This window comes from Thunnus thynnus, chromosome 23, assembly GCF_963924715.1.
Source record: "Thunnus thynnus chromosome 23, fThuThy2.1, whole genome shotgun sequence".
Lineage (NCBI taxonomy): Eukaryota > Metazoa > Chordata > Actinopteri > Scombriformes > Scombridae > Thunnus > Thunnus thynnus.
This window is the reverse complement of record NC_089539.1, coordinates 23,635,704-23,662,614: the sequence shown is the minus strand read 5'-3', so window position 1 is coordinate 23,662,614 and position 26,911 is coordinate 23,635,704. Positions and strand designations below refer to the sequence as shown.

The 26,911-nt window shown below is 39.6% G+C and overlaps 1 protein-coding gene across 6 annotated transcripts in view; it reads right to left on the bottom strand.

Moving 5' to 3' along the window:
* Nucleotides 1-26,302, bottom strand: part of grip1 (glutamate receptor interacting protein 1) — a 77,557-nt gene extending 51,255 nt beyond the window's left edge. The window contains exon 1 of one of the 6 annotated variants that reach the window (XM_067581198.1): nucleotides 25,639-26,302. In XM_067581198.1, coding sequence (XP_067437299.1) covers nucleotides 25,639-25,693 — 55 coding nt within the window. In that variant the 5' untranslated portion in view covers nucleotides 25,694-26,302. Of the gene's footprint in view, nucleotides 1-7,670; nucleotides 8,130-25,638 lie in introns of those variants that run through there. The other 5 variants (XM_067581194.1, XM_067581193.1, XM_067581195.1 and 2 more) reach the window with 5 other exon arrangements.
* Between the last annotated feature and the right edge of the window lie 609 nt (nucleotides 26,303-26,911).

Below are 26,911 nucleotides of genomic sequence, written 5' to 3'. Positions count from 1 at the left end.
TCAACACCCACCGCCCAAAGTTAAACACATGGGTTTGAGTCACCATGACATCTCCTTATGTAAGCGCACGCACACACACACACACACACACACACGCACGCATGCACACACACACGTGCGCGTGCTCACAGTGCTAATAACACTCCTCCAGAGAAGGGAAGCGCAGAGGACGGATGTGTAAACCTTTAATTAGTGCTAACAGTCACAGTCGGACTGACAGGTTTACATGTGTGTGAAGAACAGACGGGACAAACGATCGGTTGTTTGGTCCATAAAATGTCAGAAAATGGTGAAAAATGTCGATCGCTGTCTCTCAAAGTCCACGATGACGTCCGTTAATGTCTTGTTTTGTCCTCAACCCAAAGATCAGAATCAGAAACAGGTTTATTGCCGAGTAGGTTTGCGTTTGCCTTGTTGTTGTGGTGCATAACAATCAAAAAATAGAAGGTAAGAGAAAATACAACAAAAGACAGCTATATAATATAAAAATAACATTTACAATTAAAAAATAAGATTAGTAAACGTAGTAAAAAATACATTCTAAGTGAAAAGAGCTGCTGAGTTTAGATAATCAGTTCACTGTCACAGAGGACAAAAGAAACCGGAGAATATTCAGATTTGAGAAGCTGGAATCAATTTTTTCTTGAAAAATGACTCTTAACGACTAATCGAAATATAAAAAATAGTTGGCGAGTAATTTAATAATTGACAACGAATCGATTAATCGACTAATTTTTGCAGCTCTATTTATTTGACAACAATAAAAGTTGATAATAATTAATAATTTTGCCACTTAATAATACAGAAGTGTCTGAAAACCAAACAAACATGAACGCCTCACATCAGCCAAGGATTGATGTTCAATGTAATTAAACCCACATTTAATGGATATGGTGTTATACCGTCAACGCACAGCGTTTTCACCTTTACTCAACCAACTCTGTCATCATATGCTCACAGTTTTCATAAACATGAGAATCTTTTCGTCTTTACCGTCTAAACCAAATTTCATTTCAGTTCATTACAACTAAACTGAACGTTTTTCCTGTTGCGATTATTATTCTGTTCTGTGATAAAACATCGGTAACTGCTGTTCATATGGGTGAAAACCTTCTAAAATCTAAACAATTATATGATTTCTATTATAAAGTTTTCATAATTGTAACTGTGATGTTGCCTAATTACACTGATAAACAGAAAACCAGAGGCGATAGGATCAATATCTGTAAAAACTGGGCTACTTTATGACAACTGGGCGGGTTCCAGTCTTTGGATACTTTTTAAATACAATTTAAAAAATAAAAACAAAAGCTTATTTCCACTGTGCTCCTCCAAAGGGAAGATATTCAAATCAGGCAAGACAGGTTAAAACATATAACAGCAAAACACACATTATGATCAGCTCTTCATCGTCTCTGTCTGCTGTTGCTTCAGACAACGGCAGCAGTGTATAAACATGTATGTTTGTCCTTGGATCTCTTGAATCTAAAAGGAACTTCTGATGAGACTAAACATACAACACTCTCAGCTCCCCACTGGTACATCTTTAACAACAGTAGGGCTGCAACTAACTAATCATTTGATCAATAAAACATCAGAAAATGGCAAAAAACACCCGTCACATCCGTCTGGAGTCCAAGCTGTCATCCTCAAATGTCTTTTTTTTTGTCCAACCAACATTCCCAAACCCAAAGTGATGTAAGACCAAGAAAAGCAACAAATTCTCACATTTGAGATCTGTGAACCAGCATTTCTTTTTTGGCATTTCTGCTTGAAAAATTACTTAAACAATCATTTGATCATCAAAATAGCTAACAGATTAATTTTCTGTTAATTGATAAATTAAGATATTCAGTTTACTGTCATGTATGATACAGAAAAGCCTCAAATCATCATATTTAAGAAGCTGCAGCTAGCAAACGTTTGGTATTTTTGCTTAAAAAATGTCTAAAAATACGATTTGTTTATCAAAACAGTTACATATTCTGTCAATCGACTAATCAATTAGTGTCCCAAAGTACTAAAAGACACCCAGAGAGCATTTTTACCGCTGCAGTACAACTACTAGATCAGTGTTTGCCAACCTTAAGGTCCAATTCAAGGCTTCTCCAGACCTTCAGATACGTGGTGTAAGAAACTTCTCAACCATGAGATGTAAAACCTGCATTTCTCATATTTTTGTTTACCCTTTTTACGACCCATGAGGGTGAATATAAACTAAATATAAGTCAGTATAGTGTGATATAATTCAACAGCGTCCACAAATTAGTCGTAAACGTAACCATAAAGTTGAATCAACACCTCTTCAAAACTGTTGAAACAACCGCGAGTATACAGTGTACGTTTATATTCCTGGTTTCTTTAGTTTGAGAGGAACCGGTGCAGAAAAAAAAGGAAGCAGTTGTACTTTAAATTAAGAGAACTAATTAAACATCATATCCAAATAACGAGGGGAAAGTGCTCTGAATCCCGAGAGGCATGCAGATTAATTAAGGTGAAGCTCTTTGTGTCTGCTCTACTTTCTCTCTCTCCCTCTCTCTGGTTCTGTCTGTGTGTTAATTGGCTCTGAAGTTAATCCAGCAGTGAAGAACGACGCCTCCGGAGGACGTGGAAAAACGAGGGATCGAATCCCAGCAAAACGGAAAAAGCGGAGAGCATCTAACACATTAACACACGATGACAAGAAGGCTGTTACAGGCAGCCAAAATCAGAGAAAACAATGGCGGATTTTGCTTTTAACATATTGTGTTTTCTTTATCAAATGCAGGACTCAATAAGAACCAGAAACAAAAAAGCCAACCCTCCATTCTGCTGCCCGTTTTCCCTCTTTAATCTCCATCATGTTGAACACAGAACCTGTTATGCTAACGAGGTCCTTATTTAAAGCAGTAATTAGCAAATTTTTCTATGTCAACAACCTTCACACAGCACACGAGCGCTGTGAACTGCACCGGTCTGAACTCTGGATCATCTAACAGTCAACATCATTTCACCTCATCAATGTGCAAATGTATGCACCGTAATGTTTCAACATGTAATGAGATCATCGAGCGTGCTGAGAGGAGATGGCAGGCGGGCGGAGAGGCAGCTGTCCCAACATGAAGGATTCAGGGCCGCCGCAGGTGCGGTACGGGTGACATCACTGACGGAGGCGTGGCCAGAGGCTACAGAGCAACACCTTTAAACTGTGACATTAAAACCGGGTGATACAAATCTAAAAATACACTCCCTGATGCGGTTACTGCGGCTACACATACAAAGAAAATCCTGCCAGATCAATGTTGATGTTTTGAATCTTAACTGAGAGCTGTGTTGAGTTTCCAAACATCAACAGTGAGCCGTCACCGCCATCCCGCCCACTGTTTCACTGTCAATCAAGACATCAATAGCCCTGATCCTCATGAGTAAAATAAGCTATCACAATTAGTTTTAACCCTTTCTTGTCAGCTGTTATGTTAATCAAAGTGACACATGTGCATTTAAGTGTGGCTGTTTGTTTCCTTCTCCTCTAAATGGGGAAACAGGCAGAATCCACTGAATAGTTGCTCCTGTTATTCATTGGTTATGATGTTTTAGCAAATTATGTACAGTCTAGATGTTCATACTGACCTCTATAAAGTCAGAAAGGTCAGTGGCAGGTTTGACTGAGTAAATGTTTGTCTTTGTGCTTTTATCTATTGATTATGAGGCTGTCACTGACACCTTCACAACTCTAATAAATTTCCTTTTGTAATAAATATTTTCTGGCCTAAATTCTACATGAATCTCGAATTGAAGTATTCACAATTATTTCTTTCAACAGTTCTGGTTATTCTGAAAAAGACCTGTATTTGAAGCTATTAAGAGACTTTTAGTGGCACACAGAAAAACACAGTTTTTGTCGCGGGACTGAAACAACCATTTTGTAGCTTGATCGACCCCCTTTAAGTAATTCTTGACAGAATTACTCGATTTTCTCAGGAAAACAAAAATCACTATTGCAATGAACAAAATACACATTTTCCCAGAATCAGCCAATATATTGATAAAAAAGGAATAACAACAATAAAAGACAGAAGACTGAAGAAAGAAAACAAACGTGAGAAAAGGAAACAAGGGAGGGAGCGGCTGAGGGGGGGGGGGGGGGTCAAGGTGAAACGTATAGGTATGAGAATATGAGTTACTCTTTAATGGTAACAACTTGAACGTATACAATGCAGCTCAGAACTTTATTTCACTGCATTTGGGTGTGTGCAGAAATTCAGAGATTTTGGAAAAATGTACTAAAAATTTGAATCAATTATTCAGGCCGTGTTGCCTCTGTGCGCCCACAATCATGTATTCTCAGACTATTTCTGAAGGAACCTGGACTGTTAGCGGCGCAGAAGACAAAAGTGACTCTCAGCCTTTTGCAGGACAAACACAACCATTGCTGTCTTATGAAAAAATACAAAAAAATACAGTCGTTTGTTGCAAAAAAGGACAAATGACGGCAGTTTATTATGGTAAAAAGGCGATATCGATGGAAAACATACATTTCTTACATACATTTATATTGTAATATGAGATTTTATAGTAATTTTTGTGTTTGCATTCATGTCTTATGTGTTTATTGTTTGCATGTATTTTTTCTGTCTATATTTTGTCATTATGCATTGAAAACTATATTTTCTTAAGTTACTCTTTAAATACGTTGATGCAATCTGTTACTGACAACCAACCAGGTTAAATCAAAGCCCGACTGAAAAGAGAAACTCTGCACTAAAAAAAAAAAATCACACTAAACAAGGTCTGCCGAGTGTGTTTGTGTGTGTGTGTGTGTTTGTATGTGTTTGTGTGTGTCTCCGGGTTAGCCAGTCAACCAACCTTAAAATGCCTTCATATAGAATCACACGCTGTGCTTAACACGCACACACACAAGCACTGAGCTAGCTGGTAGCTTGGAGAAATGTCTCTTGGCAGCTCGGAAACACACACAAACACACAGTTGGAGTGGAATATTCCTGTTATTTCTTACAGACGAATCATAAAGTCTTAGTTATCAATTTAACTATAACTTAAGCACAGCATTTGTGAATTTTCTGAGACTTTTCTTGCATCAATATAAAGAAAATATCACCATAAATATTGAGTTTCTTACTGATTTGACTCCAGTTTATCTCCCGGTCCATTCAGAAACATCTGAGGCAACAAGGCTGAACACTAAGGTGAATCCTTTATCATCTGCTCGCAGCTCGGAGCACTCACTCACACTTTAATCAGTGTAAACAGTTTAGCAGGAGGTGAGTTCAAGTCCTGTTGGAGATTTCTCTGGAGGGAGACAGATGTAAACTTAAGTTCACCCACAAAAGCTAAATTACTTCTGAAGCTCATTTCAGCTCCGGAGACATTTGAGTGTAATCTCAGCAGCAGATAAAACAAGCTGTGGATGAATTTATGCATTTTTGTCAAGAGGAACGTTTCAAGAATACAGAAATCATGATGTTTCAATGCAAAGAGAAAAAAAATAGAGTAAAGTCCTGAAATCAGACTCCCCCAGCAGCATGTGAACACATCAGATTAAATACACAGAGGTTTTCATCTGTGTAAAAGAGAATTTGGGACAAATTTTGCTTCTCAGCTGGTGACTGATTGGCTGCTGGAGGATTTCAGACACTTGGACGAGGAGGAAACTCTCATCGTTACAAACCAGACAGACATACAAGACGTAACATGTTGAGGAGAGAAGTCAACCACAAGTCCCACTGAGAATTGTGGGAAGAAACATCCAATCAGAGAGCTTTAAATTCTGCTTTTGTTCAGCACAGAGCTGCAATGATTAGTTGATTAGTTGCCATCTATTAAACTAATCCCTAACTATTTTGATAATCGAATAATCATTTTGAGTCATTTTTAAAAGAAAAAAATTCCAAATTCTCTGATTCCAGCTTCTTAAATGTGAATATTTTCTGGTTTCTTTAATCCTCTGTGACAGTAAACTGAATATCTTTGAGTTGTGGACAAAACAAGACATCTAAGGACGTCATCATGGTCTTTCGGAAACAGTGATGGACATTTTTCGCCATTTTCTGACATTTTATTGACCAAACAATTAACTGATCAATTGAGAAAATAATAGATTAATCAATAATGAAAATAATCGTTAGTTGCAGCCCTAGTTCAGCTAACAGCGTAAATTCAGCTGTTTCAGTCAATTAACTTCAGGATTTTGCATCATTTGGGTAATGTAGTATTAGAGGAGATTCAGTATCACATCCACACTTAGTGTGTCAACTAGTAAACAGTGCCAAGAACAACAACTGTTACCATGGTAACTGTACACAACAAAGATGGGGACAGCTTTAGCATCATGTTTACTCGCTTTACACTGAAGGTCTTTGAGAAATGTATAATGTAGCACACAGGGGTTGTTATATGTAGCATAACAAAATTACACAGAACTACTCTCCTAAGACTGAAAACATGATGCTGTTATTAGTCTTTGTAGCCGTTTCTAAACAAACTAACGTGACCAAACTCTTCATAATAAAAGGAACATGTCACCCAGTGCAGCGGTGTGACTCGCTGACGTGATTTTTAATAGTTTTTGAACAACAACGGAGGAATAAGATGTATCAGGCTTTAGATACACACACAATACTTGTTAGTAGATCAGTTCATTGTTGGTTTGGATGCAAACATGAGATTTGTTGAAAAATATAGAAAATATTCCTTTAAGAGGTCACTATACTCCATCAGAACTGCTTGTCGAATGGTTGAACACCTTCAAAAACCTTGTAACCAGCATTCACACGTGCTTCAGCTACTATGACTGTCTTCCAGGAGAGACTGTATGAAAATATGCACCATTATCACTGTATTTAAACAATACCACGTCTCTCCTCTCTATGACACCTGACTGTTCAACCTTAGCAACCAAGGCTACGGCACAGACGGCTGTTAACAGGCACGTGTGACAATGTCAGCTCGTCAGCGAGGTAGAAAACAACATTGCAAACAAAGCGTTGAGAGCAGGTTGAAGCCCTGACTTTTGACTTGCAGGGAGCATTTCTACATACATTCACAGGAAGAGGATATAAATAACAGAAAACCACAAAAAGCAGAACATGTCTCCCTTAAATTAGACTTTTGTTAAACATTTTTAAGTCTTTTGAGAGGGAACAAAAATCAGTGACTTTTCTAGAGATACCCTGCAAGACAAAAAACTGGAACAAAAGCAGAAAACTATTAAAATGTGACAGATTTCCCAACTTGAGTCAGAAGCTGCATTTTTTCCAGCAAGTGAAGAAGAACAGAGGATTTTAAACCTGAAATTAGTGTGTGTGTGTGTGTGTGTGTGTGTGTTCCCCACATTGTCAACATTCCTTTCCACTGTCAACACTTCCTCCCTTGTTATTACCCACAAACCACCTGGCCCCTGTCACCTGGATACCTGACTGTGTGTGTTTGTGTGCGAGTGTGTGTGTGCGTGTGTGTGTTAGGTCTTGTATTATAGATGAAGGTCGTTAGTGAAGCACTGCTCAGTTACAGCACACACACACACACACACACACACACTCACGCACGCACTCCGGGCTACTTCAAGTGTCATAATCTGTTGATAAGCTCCTCTCTCGCTCTTCCAGCCGGACAATAAAACAAACGCCCCCCCTCCTCTCTCTCCTCAGTGTGTCTCTATGGGACTCACTCACTCAGTAGGTGTGTGTTGTACTTGCTGGTGTAGTAGTAAACGTCTTCGTAGCCTTCCTGGTAGTCATCATCCGCCCGGTACCTCCTCCCTCGCCTCCTCCTGCCCAGGAGGCGCAGCAGGGCCAGGAAGCGCTCCATCACCACCACCAAGTCCAAACTGAGCCGGGGCCGAACTGAGCTAAGAGCTAACAGCAGGAGGCTAATAACGACGAACGGAAAGCGTCATTCCCCACAGAGAGGGAGAGAGCGTGAGATCAGATTTCCTCAGATCAGGTTTCCTCCTTGCTTGCTTGCTGCTGCACACACACACACACACACACTTCTGGATATCTCTCTCACACACACACACACACACACACATGCATGCATGCACACACACTCTTTGTATTCTCTCGTCTATCTGCAGCCTCGCTCTCCTCCTCTGTTCTTCTTTTCAGGCTGTGTTGGTGCATCTAGCCCGGGCTCAGCCAATCGCAGGGCTCGCAGCACACACACACTTGCTCACTCGCTGCTCTCGCCCTCTAACACACCGCTCCTCCTGTGTGTGTGTGTGTGTGTGTGTGCGCACACGCTGTGTGAACGTGCACTTGAAGAGTCAGCAGAGAGGATACCAGCTTCTCCTCTCATTGTTCTTTCCTTTGTTGCATCCTCTCCTCCTTTGTTATTTTTCCTTCCTTCCTTTGTTCTGTTGCTTCCTTCTTTTCCCTCCTTCCTTCCTTCTTTCCTCCCTCTCTCTATCCCAGTTTTCTGTTTCCTCTCCTCTCCTGCCTTCCTCCTCCTCCTCTTCGTTCACACACACACACACACTTCATTCCAGTAAGGGGGAGGGGAGAGCTCTTCAGGCGTGGAATCTGTGTGTGCGTGAATTCCAGAGAGTGGTCTGTAATTGAACACTGAGAGGAGGAGGAAGGAGGTGAAGATGGAAGGAAATGAGAGGAAAGGAATATAGGAGAGGAGAGGGATGAAAAGGAAGGAAAGGAGAAGAGGAAAGGAGACAAGGAAAGGAGATGAAACTAGCAGAGGTGGAGGACAAGAGAGGAAACTAGGTGAGGAGAATGAAAGAAAACAAGAGGAAATGGAAGGAGATGAGAGTAAACTAGGTGAAGAAAGGAAAAAACGACAGGAAACAAGGGAAGGAGATGAAACTGGGAGTAGAGGAAAAATAAAGGAAACTAGGAGAAGAGGAGGAAGAGAAAAGAAGGAAACAAGGAAAGGAGAGGAAGCTAGGAGAAAAGGAGGCGAGGGGATGAGAGTTTAAGAAAACTGTGTTATAAACTATTATTATTTTGGAACTACACTTCCCATAATGCAATCTGCAGGAGCGCTGCAACACTATCAGGCTGAGATGGACAAAACACAGTAAAGAGTAAAGAAGGATCTGATTTGTCAATTAATCAATTAGTCAATTAAACTAACAGAAACGATTATTACGATTATTAATTAAAGTCATTTTTCAAGCAAAACTTGATGATACTAGTTTCACAAATGTGAGATTTTGCTGCTTTTCTTGGTCTTAAATGATAGTAAATTGAATATTTCCTAATGATGAAGTTATTAAACTAAGGTTCAGGAACAAAACCACACCTCTCTCATTAATTCAAACACCTGTGCAAACATACACAGGTGTGTCTAATCCCTTTCTCTCCCGTTTGTCTTCTTCTTCTCTCCTCTCTTCACACTGTTCCCTCACAGCGAGAAGGCTCTGGGTTCGAACCCCGGCCATCCCAGGTCCTTTCTGTGTTGGGGTTTGCATGTTCTCCCCCTGCTCCGGTTTCCTCCCACCATCAAGATATGTGTTAGGGTTAAAACTTCCTTCCAAGTAATTCTTCTTCTTCTTCTTCTCCAGCCACATCATGACACCATTCGGCTCCTGTTCGTCCCTCTCCTCGACCCCCAATCATCCACCGAACACGACCTTCATCCAATCCTTCTCGAATCCTCTCACCGATCCAAATAAAACCTTTTATACTGCGCAAACGGCGTGGTCTTTGTTACTGAATCTCTCTCGAGCATATGTTGATAAGCATTTTTCACAGTTTTCTGATGATTTATAGACCCAACGACTAATTGACAATATAATAGGCAGATTAATGAGTAATAACAAATAATTGCTGGTTGCGCCCCAGTCCACAAGTAAAAAGTCTCTGATCAGAGTCGATATCAGCAGATATTATTATATTATCTGTGTGTGTGAGTGTGTTGGGATGAATATGTTTTTATGAATATTTGTATGTTGCAATGGGGTTATCTGTATGTTTCTGTGTATGTACCATAGACTGTATAAAAATATGGACGTAGTTACCGTGACGTCACTCGTTGGTTTCTGAAGAGCGGTTTTGAAGCTCAAAGTGAGCCGCTCCGGCCGTCGCCATCTTGGCAGTGCGTGATGCTGCCTAACTCCCAGCCAATCAAAAACGGGCAAAGAGGCGGGCCGAATGGCTGAAACAAGCCACCTAGCGGCTGGCGGACCTGTCACTCAAAGCAGCCATGTCCTTCATTATGCATAACTTTACGGCTTAATAAAATTTAAACGGGTGAGTTATAAAAAAATTCACCCCCCGTACAGTCGTCATGAAAGAGGAAATTAGCTACAGAGACCAAAACTGTTTTTTGTACCAGGCTGTAAACATGTTTATTTCTTCTGTAAAGTTGGACATTTTAACATGGAGGTCTATGGGGATTGACTCACTTTTGGAGCCTCAAGTGGTCATTCAAGGAACTGCAGTTTCTGGCACAAATTTCCTGACTTTATCTGTCCAGTTATCTACATACACAATATTAAAAGGGCTCAAATCGGACCCAAAAAACTTGATTGGGCCATTCCTAGTCTGTGTGTGTGTGTGTGTGTGTGTGTGTGTGTGTGTGTGTGTTATATCTGTGTGTTTGATTGAGTCATGATCCAAAAGGGAGCAACAAGCGTTTAGCACTTAACCTTTGTGCAACCTCACACACACACACACACACACACTGGTGACCTGAGCAACTTCCTGCGTCGCCTTCACCACCACCACCAACTGTTACTGAAGCCGTGAATCTGTCGGCTTCTGTTCACACCACCGATGCTGGAGGATTACTGGGAGTTTCAGCTGGACGTCAGAAAGGGAAAAGATGCGGTGATATTTCCAGAATATTGATCGACAGCAGCGCTACTGATGCATGAAAAAAAAGAGGTGATGTGTTCAAGATACTAACCTGTTCAAACACACACACAGACGGACAGCTGATACAAACAGACAGCTGACTGTTTGACTTCCCACCACCACCATAATGTTGGCAGTAAACTGGTCAAACTGGACGGAGGTTTCAACACGCACACAGAGGGAGAGACTGTGTGTGTGTGTGTGTGTGTGTCCTGAGGTGAGATTAAACATCTCAGACAACAGACAGGAAACACACACACACAGTAAATCTGTCTCCTCTCTGACCTCCGACCTTTGAACTCTGAAACTGAGAGACGTGGTGATTGACAGTTGGTCTGCAGGGTGAACAGTGACAGTGAGAAACTATGTTTAGTGTGTGTTGACCTCTGACCCCTGTCATGTCCTGACAGCTCTTGTATCCCACAATGCCTCGCCGCCTGACAGACGGAAAAAATGCTGACGGAAAAATGACAGCAACACACACACACACACACACACACACACACACACACACACACACACACACACACACACACACACACACACACACACACACACACACTACCAACTGACCATCATGATAAATATTGATTGTAGGAATCAGAACTGATATCCAACATGCAGCTACGTGTAAAAGAGTAAATACTGAAAATACAGATTAAATACTTGCTGGATGTGGATTTTGTTATATTTGGACACAGCCAGGCTAACTGTTCCCCCCTGTTTCCAGTCTTTATGCTAAGCTAAGCTAACCATCTGCTGTCTCTAGCTTCATATTTAACGTACACAGAGAGCGGTTTTCATCTTTTCATCTAACTCTCAGCAAGGAAATGATTTCACAAAATGTCGAACTGTTCCCGGGAGACTAACAGATCATATCTAAATAAAACCAGCAAATATTCACATTTAAGAATATGATTTAAAGCAATTAATTTTCTGTTGATCAACTAATCGTTGCTGCTCTGGTGTTTTGACAAAAAGTTAAAAGACAAAATTATGGCAACTTTTTTGTTGCTGAGACGCATGAGGTCAATAAAACACAGTGAACTAGCAGCAACTTTATTATCCTTCAGGAAACATTCATATGTTTCTTCAGGGAGCATAAAAAAGTACTTTGGAACAACATAAAGACATTTGCCGAGACCAGTGATGGAAGAAGAACTCAGATCCTTTACTGCAGTAAAAGTACCAATACATCAATATAAAAATACTCCATTACAAGTAAAAGTCCTGCATGAAAAAAATCCTACTACAGTAAAAGTACATAAGTATTATGAGCTTGATGTAGTTAAAGTATTGCAGTAAAAGTAGTGGTTTGGTCCCTCTGACTGATATATTATTATATATGACATCATTAGATTATTAATAGTGAAGCATCAGTGTTAGAGCAGCATGTTACTGTTGTAGCTGCTGGAGGTGGAGCTAGTTTACACTACTTTATATACAGTTAGCTAGTTTAGTCCAGTGGTTCCCAACCTAGGGGTCGGGCCCCTCCAAAGGGTCAGCAGATAAATCTGAGGGGTGGTGAGATGATTAATGGGAGAGGAAAGAAGAAAAAACAAAGTTCTGATACACAAATCTCTTTTCAGTCTTTGGACTTTTTCTCTAATCTTTGATTTTTGCTGAAATATTGGATCATTTGAACATTTATTGAAATGAAAGCATGTGAGAAGTTTAGAGGGAAAAATCACTATTTGGTGGAGCTGTTAACAACTCATAGACATGTGAAATGTGACCCCGACTACACACTGCTTTTTGTAAGACGTCAAAAGACAAAAAGGTTGTAAACCACTGGTTTCATCTTTAACAATGTGTTGTATTTTAAAAGCTTGTTATATTATCCATTGTGTCAAATCTTCATGTGAAAAGTAACTAAAGCTGTCAAATAAATGTAGTGGAGTAGAAAGTACAATATTTCCCTCTAATAGTAATAATCTAATAATAATAATAATAAATCTGAGCTTCTTGTTTCATGCAGGGTGATCAGGTCATGTGGTTAAGTCAGATTAGCTTCAGTGTTAGCTCAGGACAGTGAAGGAGGAGCCTCCCTCACCTGTCAGACACCCCTGAGGGCTTCAACACCCCACAAGCTGCCTCACACTGACAGAGCTGACAACCTGGCAGATGGTCGAGTCACATCCGCTGACACAGGAATGAAACAGAGAGAGAGAGAGAGAGAGAGAGAGAGAGAGAGAGAGAGAGAGAGAGAGAGAGAGAGAGAGAGAGAGAGAGAGAGAGAGAGAGAGAGAGAGAGAGAGAGAGAGAGAGAGAGAGAGAGAGAGAGAGAGAGAGTTTCTGCTAAAAATGACAAGTATTTGCATATCGCTCTCAGGCCTCTGCTGCTCTTTAACACGATTGGACGCCTCATCCTTATGTGTGTGTGCGTGTGTGTAATCGTATTCTCCACGCTCCATACACACACACACACACACACACACACACACACACACACACACACACACACACACACACACACACACACACACACACACACACACACACTTTATCCTCTCACTCCCCCTGCTGGTCGCTAAAAGAAACTGCGGCTTTTAGAGAAACTGAAGAGCGAAACTAACACTTCAGAGGGTCGAGTCCTGCTGAGAATTACCCATGATTCACAGGGGCAGACCAGCAGGCAGACAGTGATTGATAAAGCCTGGGGGGGGGGGGGGGGTGAGACAGACAGGCAGAGAGACCTAGAAACAAACTGAACAAAAGAGAGAGAGAGAGACGAGTGAATCCATGTTCTTAATGGACTGCTGAGTGACTGACCTTGATTCCTAATGGACACAAACACACAAACACACAAATGCATTGACTTCCATTCATTTCCTGAAGGCTCGCTCCAACCTGAACCTAAACCCAGAGAGAAAAGACAAACAGCCGAACGTCAACTGCACCGAAAACAAACCGCAGGACAGATACTGGATTTATATTAAAAGGACGAGTTCACAATTTTACAAGTGTGTCTTAAACCAGCAGTCAGGTGTCCATATGAGCAGTGAAAGAGGTTTTCCTCGCTGTAATCATTCCTCCTGTTCATACTGGATATTAAAAGATCCTTCAAATGTGCTTTCAATGGAAGTGATGGAGGCCAAAATCCACAGTGTGTCCACACAGTCATTTAAAAGTCTCTGTGAAGCTTATATGAGGCTTCAGCAGTCTGAGTTAGTCATATCAAGTGGATATCTGACACATTTACAGTCTTTTTAGCATCAAATTCCCTCTTTGTGTTTCCTCGGACAGTGTTTCCCTGTTGAGCTGCAGGTGGAAGTATAGTAACAAAAAGAGGGACTTTGGCACTAAAAAGACTGTAACGTTGAAAGATATCTACTTGATTTGGACGCTGAAGCTTCATATTAGCTTCAGATAAACTTTGAAATACTGTTGTTTTAAGACAAACTTGGAAAACTGTGAAGACTAAAACGTCCTCATGTCCACACACACAAACAGGTCAGTTGCTAATAGCAATCATTCATGCAAAAGTAATAATAATACATAACAGAAATTAGGGCTGCAACTAACTATTATTTTCATTATCTATTAATCTGTTGCATATTTTCCTGTTTCCCAAATATGTAACCTTAAATGTCTTGTTTTGTCCCGACCAACAGTCCACAACTCAAAGATATTCAGTTCACTGTCATAGAAGACTAAAGAAACCACATTTAAGAAGCTGGATCCAGAGAATTTGGACAGTTTTCTTTAAAAATTATTCAAAACATATGTAGTATGTAGTAAAAAAAAAACAGAATCCCAGCACAACTCTAGCTCACACCTACATGTTTGTGAGCTTCTTAAAGACAATAATGAATAAAACAGATCACAGAGGAACGAGTGGAAGCGTTCGCTATCTCTCCGCAGGTCTCAGTGTCAGACCGACTGCTTCACTATTAGAGACACACTGAGACACAACATGAGTGAGTGTGTGTTTGTGAGAGATGAGTGTGTACATTATATGTGTTTTGTGTTAGTGTGTCCATGCTGGGCTTATCCAAGTAGAAAATGAGTGTATGTGTATGATGCCAGCAGCTTGGCTGTCCACCTGGACGCTGCCCAGGGCTATATGTGTGTGTGTGTGTGTGTGTGTCAGGATGTAACAGATGAAGGACAATAAAAGCAGATCTTCAGACCATTTTCACACTAAGCTGGCTAAATTTGTCAACGTATCCAGACTAAAACAGCGTTTTTCTCCCCCAATAACGGAGCTTTTTAACGGAGCGGCCTCCCGAGTGTGTAAATGTGAAAACGGCTTGGTTTGGTGTTGTTGTACAAGGTAAACGGAGCTTTGTAGAAACGCTGTCATATCGCTGACAAAACAGATGGTGGCAGTACTGTGGTGTTTCATTGGAAGAGGAAGAAGAAGAAACACAACAACAATGTTTTAAATAATTATACTGTACATCCGTTTAAGCAAATCATTACCTAAAGTCTATTTGTTGGATGGAAGACAATCTCTTACTAATCACCGCAGTGGTTGAACATTTACTCAAATCCTTTACTTAAAGCTGCATTCATTGATTTTTGGACACCAACGGGGCAGAAAACATCTAAATAAACTGGAAGAGAGGCTTAAAGCCAGAGTCGTAATGATTAGTCGATCAACAGATTAGTTAGTCGCCATTTTTTTGAGTTTTTGACTGTTGGTCAGACAAAACAAGACACTAAACTGTGATGGATGTTTTTTTTTTACTATTTTCTGACATTTAATAGGCTAAACTACTTACAAATTAATTCAAAAAATAAAGGACAGATTAATCAAGAATGAAAGCAATCATTAGTTGGAGCTCATCTTTAAACTTTAACTCAAAACTGTGTTTTGGTGTACCCCAAGGTTCTGTCCTGGGCCCTATTTAGTTTGCCTTGTACAGAGGCAGATAATATGTTTTTAATATTCAATTATACATTTGTTTGTTTGACAGCTTCATGTGAGTGTTGTTCTCCTTATTGTCTACTTTGATTAGCTTGTTTAGAGTTAAACGTATCTACAACTTTTTCTCTCGCTGAAACTGTTGTAATCTGCTGCGGAAATGGAAACAGTGCACAATTTCTTCTTTGTTGGTTTTCTGTGGCTGACTTGCTTATCTGTCCTCCGCACATGCCCAGTAGGAGGATAATTACCTGTTTTGGCGTTTTAATGTGGATGGAGGTATTTGCTGAATCTTCTGCTGTGGAGGCGTGTCGTTTTTGCTCGAAAACGGCATTTTAGAATTTAGCCGGCTTAATGTAGACGTAGTCCGAGTCTGTTTCTTATTTGAGTATATAAAGGGAATTCTGTTTTTCATTTAGTATTTTATTTGTTTCATCCATCTCTTCCATCGGTTTTAATGACGTTTTACTCACGATAATGACGCAGTGATTCATTTGACTGACAAAACGTCAGGGTCGACTCAGGGGTTTCTTGACTGATGATTCGAGTCATATCTACTTTTGCAAAGAAAGAGGACTGTGGATTTTGTCCCCCTTCACATACATTGTAAGTGCATTATGAAGGGATCCTCTATTGGTCAGTATGAACAGGAGGAATGATTACAGCAAGAAAAACATGTTTTAATGTTCATTTGGGCTCCTGACTGTTTTAGGACAGACTTGAAGAATCGTGAACCCGTCCTTTAAGGGGTATAATTTTCCCAGTTTGGTGTGGAAGAACTTGACTGGCCTACACAGAATTTAGACCTTCAGATCTTATTCTCCAACATCAGTGTTGAACCTCACTAATGCGCCAAACTCTGATTTAAAGCCTGAAACCAGGAGAATCAAGGCTGTTATAGCAGATTTGTGTGCATGATGATGTTCAACTATCACTGTAATATTCACACGTCCACATACTTTTGGCCATGTGGTAGCACTGCAGTATAAAGCACAGTCTTATCTTGTGACACAATATTTGCACTGCACACACACACACACACTTACAAAACACACATTTAAATGGACAAAGTCATATACACAATGACACACACACACAGTCAGCGTTTTGTTCCAGAGTCACAGCGAGAGAGACGGACAGGAAAAGACAGAGAGAGAGTCTCTCGGTAAAATGTGTCAGGGACGATAGGGATAATACATTAAGCTGAGGAAAATGGATGTACACGCACACACACACACACACACACACACACACACAGAGTCAGGTCTGCTTCAGTAATCCTGAGGACAAAGATGAGCAGAGTTCTGACATCAGCACCTCTTAAAGGACAGTGTGTGTGTGTGTGTGTGTGTGTGTGTGTGTGTGTGTGTGCGCACGTCTTAGTCAAAAAGCTTGAAACGGTGGGATGATGTCATGCTGTGACACACACACACACACTGTAATCACCATCACACACACACACAGTAACACAACCTCTGCATCATCCACTCATGATGTGCATCACAGCTCCGTTTAAAAACATGATTTTTTTTACTGTATTTTTATCCAAATGTGACATTTAAAACATGTTTAATGTGCTGAGAAAATCTCATTTAGCAGCTGTTCTGGGGCTTTTGATCATATCACATGATCCTCATCAGGAGTCACAGAGCTTTGTTCAAATTTGAATTTTAAAAGGGGACATGTTCTGCATATTTCCAGGTGTATATTTATATTCTGGGGCTCTACTGGAATATCTTTGCGTGATTTCCAGTTAAAAACTCCTTATTTATCTTCTACTGGTCCTTTATGCAGCCCCTCAGTTCAGCCTCTGTCTGAAACAGGCCGTTTTAGCTCCTGTCTCTTTGAGGCCCCGCCTCCTGATGAGCCCACTCTGTTCTGATTGGTCAGCTTCAGGACTCCAGAGGCTACGTAAACAAACTATAGTAGCAGGATTTCACTTCTTGTCTTGTTCGTTACTTGAAATATAAACTTGTCAAACACATCCGTACACGTTGGAGTTGAATCAGATCTGAAATACTATGTGAGTAGACAACATGAACAACACACAGAAAAACCTTAGCAACAACCGTAGTGACCAACCACCAAAAACGAACAGCCATTTATGGGCGTGCACGACGAACCAACATCAGCAAGGTAGAAAAAAAAACATTGCAAACGAAGCGTCAGAGCAGGTTGAAGCCCTGGAGTTTGACTTGCAGGCAGTTCTTCAGATTCAAAGTCTGTCTGAAGAAGCATGCATCTAAGGGAGTAACACCTTCATCTTTCTTTGTTAGCAAAAATACAGCTTTTCACTTTTTTGTGACACTTTATGAATGAAACAATTAACTGATTCATCAAGAAATTATGATTAATTCATAATAATAATAATAATAATGAAAAACAGTAGTTTAAGCCCCAATTTGCAAGCATCAAAAGCGAAAAGGTTGGGAACCACTGGACTAAAAGATTGATCATTTAATTAACAGAATAACAAGAAACAGACAACAATTCTCTCCGATATTTAATACAATACAAACAGGCTGCAGTTTCAAACACTGGCTGGACGAACGTGGCCACAGTTTTGATTGGTGTTTGTGAGGACTTCAGCAGGAAGGACACTCCTGTCGAGCAGCAGACAGCAGAGGTCTGGCCACAGCTCAGAGTTTCACTGTGGCCTGAAGGGAGACAGGTGCTGGTCCCTTCTGGACTTGCCAGGTAAGAAGTCAGGGTCACGAACCTGACGCTGTCATCATCAGCATGCTGTAAAAAGCTGCCTGTAGCGCTGTAGGGTTTTTCTCTGCGGGTTTCTGTAGGAATATTTACAAGCCTGGAGTTTGGAGTCAGATACTGGAGGAAGATAATCCTGATTTGGGCAAACGATGGAGAGTCTGAGTGGAGGAAAGCATGAGGCGTGACAGTCTGAGATGCCCGCAATAATCGAAGAATAACCAAATCCAACGAGATTATGGCACTCTAACCGACCTAATTTTATCAATATGTATACAGTAAATGAATTTCTTCATACACGTTGCTCTTGAAAATAAAGGATCTGTAGAGCATCTGTTGTTTCAGGCGCAGCAGTCTGTTACACCAGTGTTTGTTAAAATAATGTTACTCTAACAGATCCAGCTTAAGTTAATGAGTTCAGAAGCCATAAAAGTGTTTTTCAAATCTTTTTTTATCATATTGAGATACTTTAAAGGGCGGCATAGTTTACCCTGAGTTTTCTATTTTAGCAAACAAATACCTTAAGTGTTCTGGGAAGTGTTGTGGTACATAAATATTATCATAATTTATGATGTACTGTCATCGTGGGTCAACAAGAAGGCTTACCCGATTGGCCGGGGCAAGTAAAATGCCACGTTGGGCTAATAAAATAAAAAAATGTTTCAATCATTTTTTTCGATCATCGTCGTATCATAAATTATGTTCTCATTCTCCGGCGCACATCGTAGCCTCGTCTCCTCGCACGCATCGGAGAATATTGGCACGCGCCGTTGGCCAATCAGGAGTCGAGTAGGCTAGTAGTGTGATGCGTGAAACAAACATCCCTCAGGATTATATGAGCTCTGTCAAATAGAGGAATCAGTGGAACGTGTAATTTTTCACTGCCATAAATACTGTCGAGAACGAGAAACATTAAAAGAGGGAAATCAGGAAGCTTGGAGTGGAAGAAATTAGTCTAAATAATGTATTTGCCATCGGGTCTATTCCTTTATTTGAAAGAAACTGGGCTCATAAAAAGAGTTGAGTGTAATTTAGGGGAAGAGTCATAACATTTTCTATATGCAAGAATGTTTGTAGCTTCACATCTATGACACTTGTCCTGTTTCATTTACTTAAATAAAGACTAAACATGACAATTAACTTTAGTATCTGTTGTTATTTGATAACATTTGTATAGGGGCAAGTAAAAATTGACTTTAGGCAAGTAGATTTCTGACCCACTTGCCCGACAAGGCAAGTGAAAAAAACATTAACGTTGAAGCCTATTTTTCAGTACAAATAATTAATGCGAATCTTGTGCAGACGGATTTAATAAGATATTGTTTCATTAAACAATATTGAGATAAATGTGACAATTAATTGTCATCTTTTATTTTATTGTACTGTATTTTCTACTGTATTTCTGCATTTCAATTATTTTCTACTGTATTTCTGCATTTGAATTATTTTCTACTGTATTTATGTATATTAAATAATGTCGTTGATGCTGTGTCCTGTGTTGTCAGTTGTTTGTGTTGTTTTTTTGAGCTGTGTGGTGAAACCAAAGATAATTTCCCACAGTGTGGACAATAAAGTTCCTACAGTCCATCCTTCTATATTGATTTCAGGTGATATCTACGGCGGCATATTGCTGCCACCAAAATTTAGATACTACTAAATAAGTTTAGTAGTTTATAATGAGAAAACATTTCTCATTTTATTAATATCCTTTTCATGATATAACAAATTTTTCATGTTATTATGACCTTTTATCATCACCATTTCTCTTGTAATAACATCTCACTTTATCTTGTTATATCACAAAACTTTCTCCTTAGTTCACAAAATGAACGTATCTCATTAAAAAAAAACTTTTCTCGTTATTACATGTTAAGTTCTATATGTCGTAAAAACCACAAAGAGATCCTGTCAGTGCCAAAGGAGACGATATTGTAGCCTACATCAGCTAAAATATAGTGAAAATGACTGGTTTATATTGTTGTTTTAACGATGTATGGACGTTTCTTGTTATAACTTGTGTTACAAGGAGAAAAGTTTGTTTTAATAAGATAAGTTCACTTGAGAAATAACAGTAAAGTTTTGTGATATAACAAGATAAAGTTATGTGTTGTTAAAACAAGAAACGTGTCTTGTAAAAACGAATTATCTCGGAATAACATGAAAAATATCTTGTAATTACCTGAAAAGTTTCGTTTATGTCGTAGCGGCAGCAATACACTGCTGTAGTTCACATGAAATCAATATCATGATTAATTGTCACATTTATCTTGGTAGCGATTAATGAAATTATATCTTATTAAAATACGTCTGAGAACGAGATTTCTCTGTGCGCTGCTGTAGATATTTCTCAGTCCTACCTACAAATAATAACTTTATAAATCTACACTAAAGGTGAGATGAAGTAGAATGAGCTACTGCGTCCCAGAGTCAAGAGAAAATCTGACTAATTAACATACATGTCACAATTTTCTGTTCAATATTGCATCTCCTACCACACTGCAGGTGATCTCTTATTGAATTTTGTATTTTTTTTTAACTTGTGTGTTAACATTTAATTCCTTTTCTTTTTAGATATCATGAACTAAAACCCACTGAGACACTGCACATGACATCAGTCTATACAAATAAACCTGATAGATGTTACTACAGTAGTACGGTGTCTCTTATGGTTTGTCTATCTATTATTTACCTGTTGTCTATTTTTACTCTCTTTGCCTTTGGTTGTCTGGTGTTTCTTTCATGTACTGTATATTTTTCCCTGTACAGCTGTTTTTCCATGTTTCACTGTACGGCTCTTAGTATTTAACATTTTAGTGTATTGTCATTTTTCTAGCACCCCACTGCGCAGCACTGTGACGGTTTAGCTGTGTCACAGTACACCTGAAGATTATTTATTATCTCTCCATGGGCACTACAGACAGGTTTACTGCTCAACACCAAATCAACACTAATATATTTTATAACAGCCTCGGGGACTGAAGAAAACATTTAACATCCCCTTACGTACAGTATACTGGACTCACAATAACCTCAATATTACTCAACACAGAAACACGGGGGCAACAACTAGAGCTTCAACTATCAGACGATTAATGGATTATTAACTCAATAATCACAAGTGCAACTATTTTGATAATCGACTAATCATTCCAGTTGTTTTTCAAGCAAAAATGCCAAAAACTTCCTGTTTTCTGCTTCTAAAAGTTGACGATTTGATGCTTGTCTTGGTCATATATGATCATGAACTGGATATCTTTTGAGTTTTGTGTTGATTTTTTGAAAAAAAAAAGATATTTTAATACATCATATCAGGCTGCCAGAAATAATAATGGTTAATTGGTGATGAAAATAATCTTTAGTTGCAGTCCATATTTCTGCTACACAAAATCAATTTGTTTTTTCAGACGCTCTGCTCTTTCTCTTATGAATTCATGAATAATTTTGCCTCTCACAGCTTTAAAAAGTATTTAAATAAAACAATCTGAGAGGAAATCATCACTCTTTGGAGAAACTCGTGACAAATTGTAGACATATGAGCTGTGTAAATTAATTTTAAGGTGTCACAAGCCATTGAAATGTAGTCCTAACCTTCCAAAAATAGATAATTGTTACCCGCTATCCAATCTGCTGCTTGTTAAAGTCAGCAACGGGTCAATCCCACGCTCTCTCTCAGACTGTCTGGACAGTTGAGAATCTCACCATCACTGGAGCTTGCTGGCTTGTAAAAGCATTAGGAAGCTTTCACCGATTTGCCTCACCGAGTGAAAGTCATGAGACACGTTGCCGCTTAAAGGACTTCTTTATCCTTATTTATTATTTATTATTTATTATCATTGCAATCATTGGTGCCATACAAAATGGTTTTGAAGAAGCCGTATTTCTATTTTACCTTTAAGCGTCCTCATTCTTTGGTGGCAGTCATGTAAAGTTCAAACCTTTTAAATGTGAGCTAAAAATGGTTTGCTGAATCTGACACCACATGTAAAAGGAGAATTACTACACTAGTACAGTTTAGATGAGTGATGACATGTCTGGTTTTGTTCTACTTGGACCGTGTGGTTTAATCAATACTTTTTCAAAAAAAATCAGGTTGATTCATCTGCATCCAGTTTTCTCTAATTTTACATTTCCACATAGATTCACATTGTCTGTACATGATTAGAAAGAAAACAGGGTTTATGAAGACTGTTGTGTCTTGTGAAACATGATTCAAATCTACTTTACAGCATATTTCAGAAATATCCAAATTAGCAGTACAACTAATCAATCCATATGCAAATTATATCATTAATTAATCAATTAATAATTTGGTTAGGGCTGGGTGATATGAACAAAATCAAATATCAGGATATTTTTGACAAAATACCTTGATATTGATAAGACAATATTGTAGGGATGACTAAATCATCGATAATGTGGATATAATGATTAAGTGAGTAAAGGTAAATAATAGAACAGCTAGAACAGTCTGGTAAGTTCAGACAATTACATTACTTTACCGTAACGCAGCCTTTAAAACCAGGAAACGACACTTATATCATATCACAATATTATGATATCCAAACTCTATGATATCTATTCTCATATCACGATATCAATATAATATCGATATATATTGCCCAGCCCGAAGTTGGTCAAAATAGCCTATGTTGAGAATTTCCTAAAAACCAAGTTTACATATTCACATGTCTTGTTTTATCCAACTAACAGTTCAAAACCCAAATATATTTACAGAAGACTGAGAAAACAAGCAAATATTCACATTTGAGGCGCCAGAATCAGATCATTTTTGGCATTTTAACTTGGAACATCACTTTAAAAATCAATAGATTATCAAAACATTGCCAATTATCTTTCTGTAAATCAACCAATAGTTGCAGCTCTCCTCATAAACTTCTAAATTAGAGGTCCAATCATTAGTCGATGAATTAGTTGACTGACAGAAAATTAATTGGCAACTATTTTGATAATCAATAAATTGTTTAGGCCAAATATTTGATGGTTTCAGTTTTTGAGAATTTGCTGCTTTTTTTTAAATCTTACATTATGGTAAATTGAATCTCTTTTTGGGTTTTGGACTGTTGGTCGTACAAACATGACATTTGATGACGCTACGTTGGGCTCTTGGAAACTGCCATGTTTTTACAGACCAAACTATTAATTAAATAAATATTTGGAAGACTAATTGATTATGACATTAATCATTTATTTGTAACTCTATTCAAAATCTGAAACAGTCGTCAGCTTCTTTATTAGACTGGAAATGCAATCATCAATGAGGCTGCAACTAATGATCATTTTCATTACCGATTAATCTGTCAATTATTTTCTCAATTAATCAGTTAGTTGTTTCGTCTATAAAATGTCAGAAAAGGTGATAAATATCAATCACTGTTTCCCAAAGTTCAAGGTGACGTCCTCAAATGTTGTTTTGTGCCGACCAACAGTCCACGACCCAAAGATTTTCAGTTTACTGTCATAGAGACTAAAGAAACCAGAAAATATTCACATTTTTTCTTTAAAAAAAAAGATCCAAAACAATTAATCGATTAATAAAACAGCTAGCAATTAATTTTCATTAACTGCCCAATTGTTGCTGCTCTAATCATCGATGTAATAGCATCAAATGTGAAATTGAGTATTATATATGAGCAATAGGGTTGTGCTGATGGCTGTCAGTCATTGACCACTGCTCCCTTCACCATCGTACCACCACAATTCTTCTACAGTCAGGAAAAACTTCTACATATCGCAACAAGAGACCAATTTTTCACCACGAGTGCCTTCCAGTACTCCCATCAGATACCACTGCAGATTGCAAGAGAATCAGGGTCTCCATGGATTACCATACCCAGCGGCAGCCGTCGAAGATGGCGGAGAGAACAGAGACAGAAGCGAGGATGCCGGTCCGGTATCCTAGCAAGGTTAAGGAAGACCCCTCACAGACCACCGCTACCCAGCCTCTTCATCGCCAACGCCATGAGCTGACACTAGATTTATCATCGCAAACACCCACTCAGGATAGCTGGATGATTATTACCGAAACCTGGCTAATTACATAAGTCCCGAACGCAGCAATCGCGCAGGCAGCCTACTCAATCCACCGCAGCAACAGAAACAAGGACTCCAATAGGAGCCGCACAGGTGGCCTGCGTATTTATGTAGACAACAACGATACGATAACATCGTCCATCGCAATGTCTCACTGTGGACATCGGTAGACATCGCCCAACCCTAATGAGAGACTAAATGAGGATAATCAACACTGACTGTGCAATACCATATTACACCAAAAATACTGTATCTCTCCATAGTTTACCATACAAAACAATATTATACAACAAAGTACAACAGTAGTATTAACATACTACACCTCCACTGTACAGTACTGTGTTATATTGATGGAGGGGTGTTGTGAAAACAGTAAGAGGCGCTGCTATGTGCTGCCAACAAAGCGTTACACTAACACATTTTGACGTCTGGGAGAGCAGAAACTGGTGGCCAAGGTGGAGCATTAACTCACCAGTCAATTTTTAGTCAAACAAAAAAACAAAAAAAAAAACAGGACGCTTTTTCCACACTTGACCCTCCAGCATCACACAAACTGTGGGGTCACACATTTTACCGTAACACCAGTAAACACCGGGGTTGCGACTGCCTGCAGCCCGGTGAAGGTGGTCGTTACACACACACACACACACACACACGCACAAGGGCAGACCCTCTGTTGACCAGCCCCGGTTTAACCGTTGGTTAGCCTATTAGCAGCCCTGCTATCTCCACTCACGCTGCTCGGTAACCGGTCACCGGTGATTGCTCTTAATGATGAATAAACACGTCAGCGAGCACACAAGTAGCCTGTAACGTTAAATCACCGTAACGTCACTGTAACCTCACCCGTTGCGTCAGATTAACACGAGACAACACACACAGACACACACACACACATACACGCGCGCGCGCACACACACACACACACACACACACACGGTATCAACTTTCACTAATTTCAAGACAGTCGCCGTGTGTGCGAGCTCTACCGGCGGCGCCAAACCACGCTGCGCGAGAGATTGCACCGGCGATAATTACTACACGCGCTCACACACACACACATACACACACACACACACACACACACACACAGGTATGTACTAACACACACACACACACACACACGCGCGCACACCGAGAGAGAGGGACGCACTCGCCGGTCGGTGTGAGCATGAACGGATCGGTCTGGTCCGGACTTACCTCCTTCCTGGTCCGGTTGGAGACAGGCCGGGATGTTCTTCTTCCAGCCGGGCATGATGCACCTCAGGGCGGATATGGAGTCCAGGGCGGCCCGCTAGCAGACACACACCACCAGCAGCAGCGGGAGGAGCAGCAGCAGCGGCGACAGCAACATGGCTAGTTAGCTTTAGCTTAAGCTCCTACCTCCCTCCGCTGCTCACACAGGCACGCGAGCCTCTCTCTCTCTCTCTCTCTCTCTCTCTCTCTCTCTCTCTCTCTCTCTCTCTCTCTCTCTCTCTCTCTCTCTCTCTCTCTCTCTCTCTCTCTCTCTCCTTCTCTTTGTGTGTGTCTCTCGACCCCCTCCCCCCGCTGTAACTCTACCCCTCGAGCCTCGCCGTGGTCTCTGGAGAAGCGCGAGAGAGAGGGAGCGAGAGAGTGACGTGATGACCGTGAAGGAGCCCGCGAGGCAAACGGGGTACCGGTCGACCGTTGGATCCCGAACCCGCCACTTTCATGATCCTATCCCATCTGACGCTCCATTTTCTCAACAGATGGCGCTTAAATTGACAAAATTACTAACAAACATCGTTAATTATCTTAGCTAAGTCATTTGTGCATTTTAAGTGTTTTATGATTTTATGGTTTTATTACCTGTATACTTTGTTTATTTATCACCATCATTACTATTTATTTTATTCTATTTTGTTTTATTGACATTTTACTGTTTATCGTTATTATTTATTTTATTAACATTTTACTGTTTTATTATAATCTATTTATTTGCGTAGTATTTCATAATTTATTTGTTTTATTATTCTTATCGCTTGTGTTATATTTTGTTATCTTAACTACCCACCTTTTATTGTTGTCTTTTTCAATTAACTTTTTTGCTTTTTGATTATTTAGCATTAGTCTCCAAATCCATTTTTTACATCCTACGTTTTATCAGTCGCTTGTAAAGCACTTTGAATTGCATTTGATTTCTTTGAAAGGTGCTATATAAATAAAGTTTGACTGATTGATTTGCCAAGTACGTTTGCACATACAAGGACTTTGACATGGTGTTATGGTAAAAAATAGTAGGTGAGAGAAAAAAAGTATCTATACAAAAGGCATTGTATATAAACAATATCTCACCACTGGCTGTGGTATATTGTGATTATATCACATTGGAGGGGTTTGTCAGCCACACTGCCAGGAGTGAGATATTGCTTTTATAAAACAGTTGCCAATTATTACAATATAGAAATTATAGACACAATCCAATAAGAAACAGTTTTATTAAATAACAATT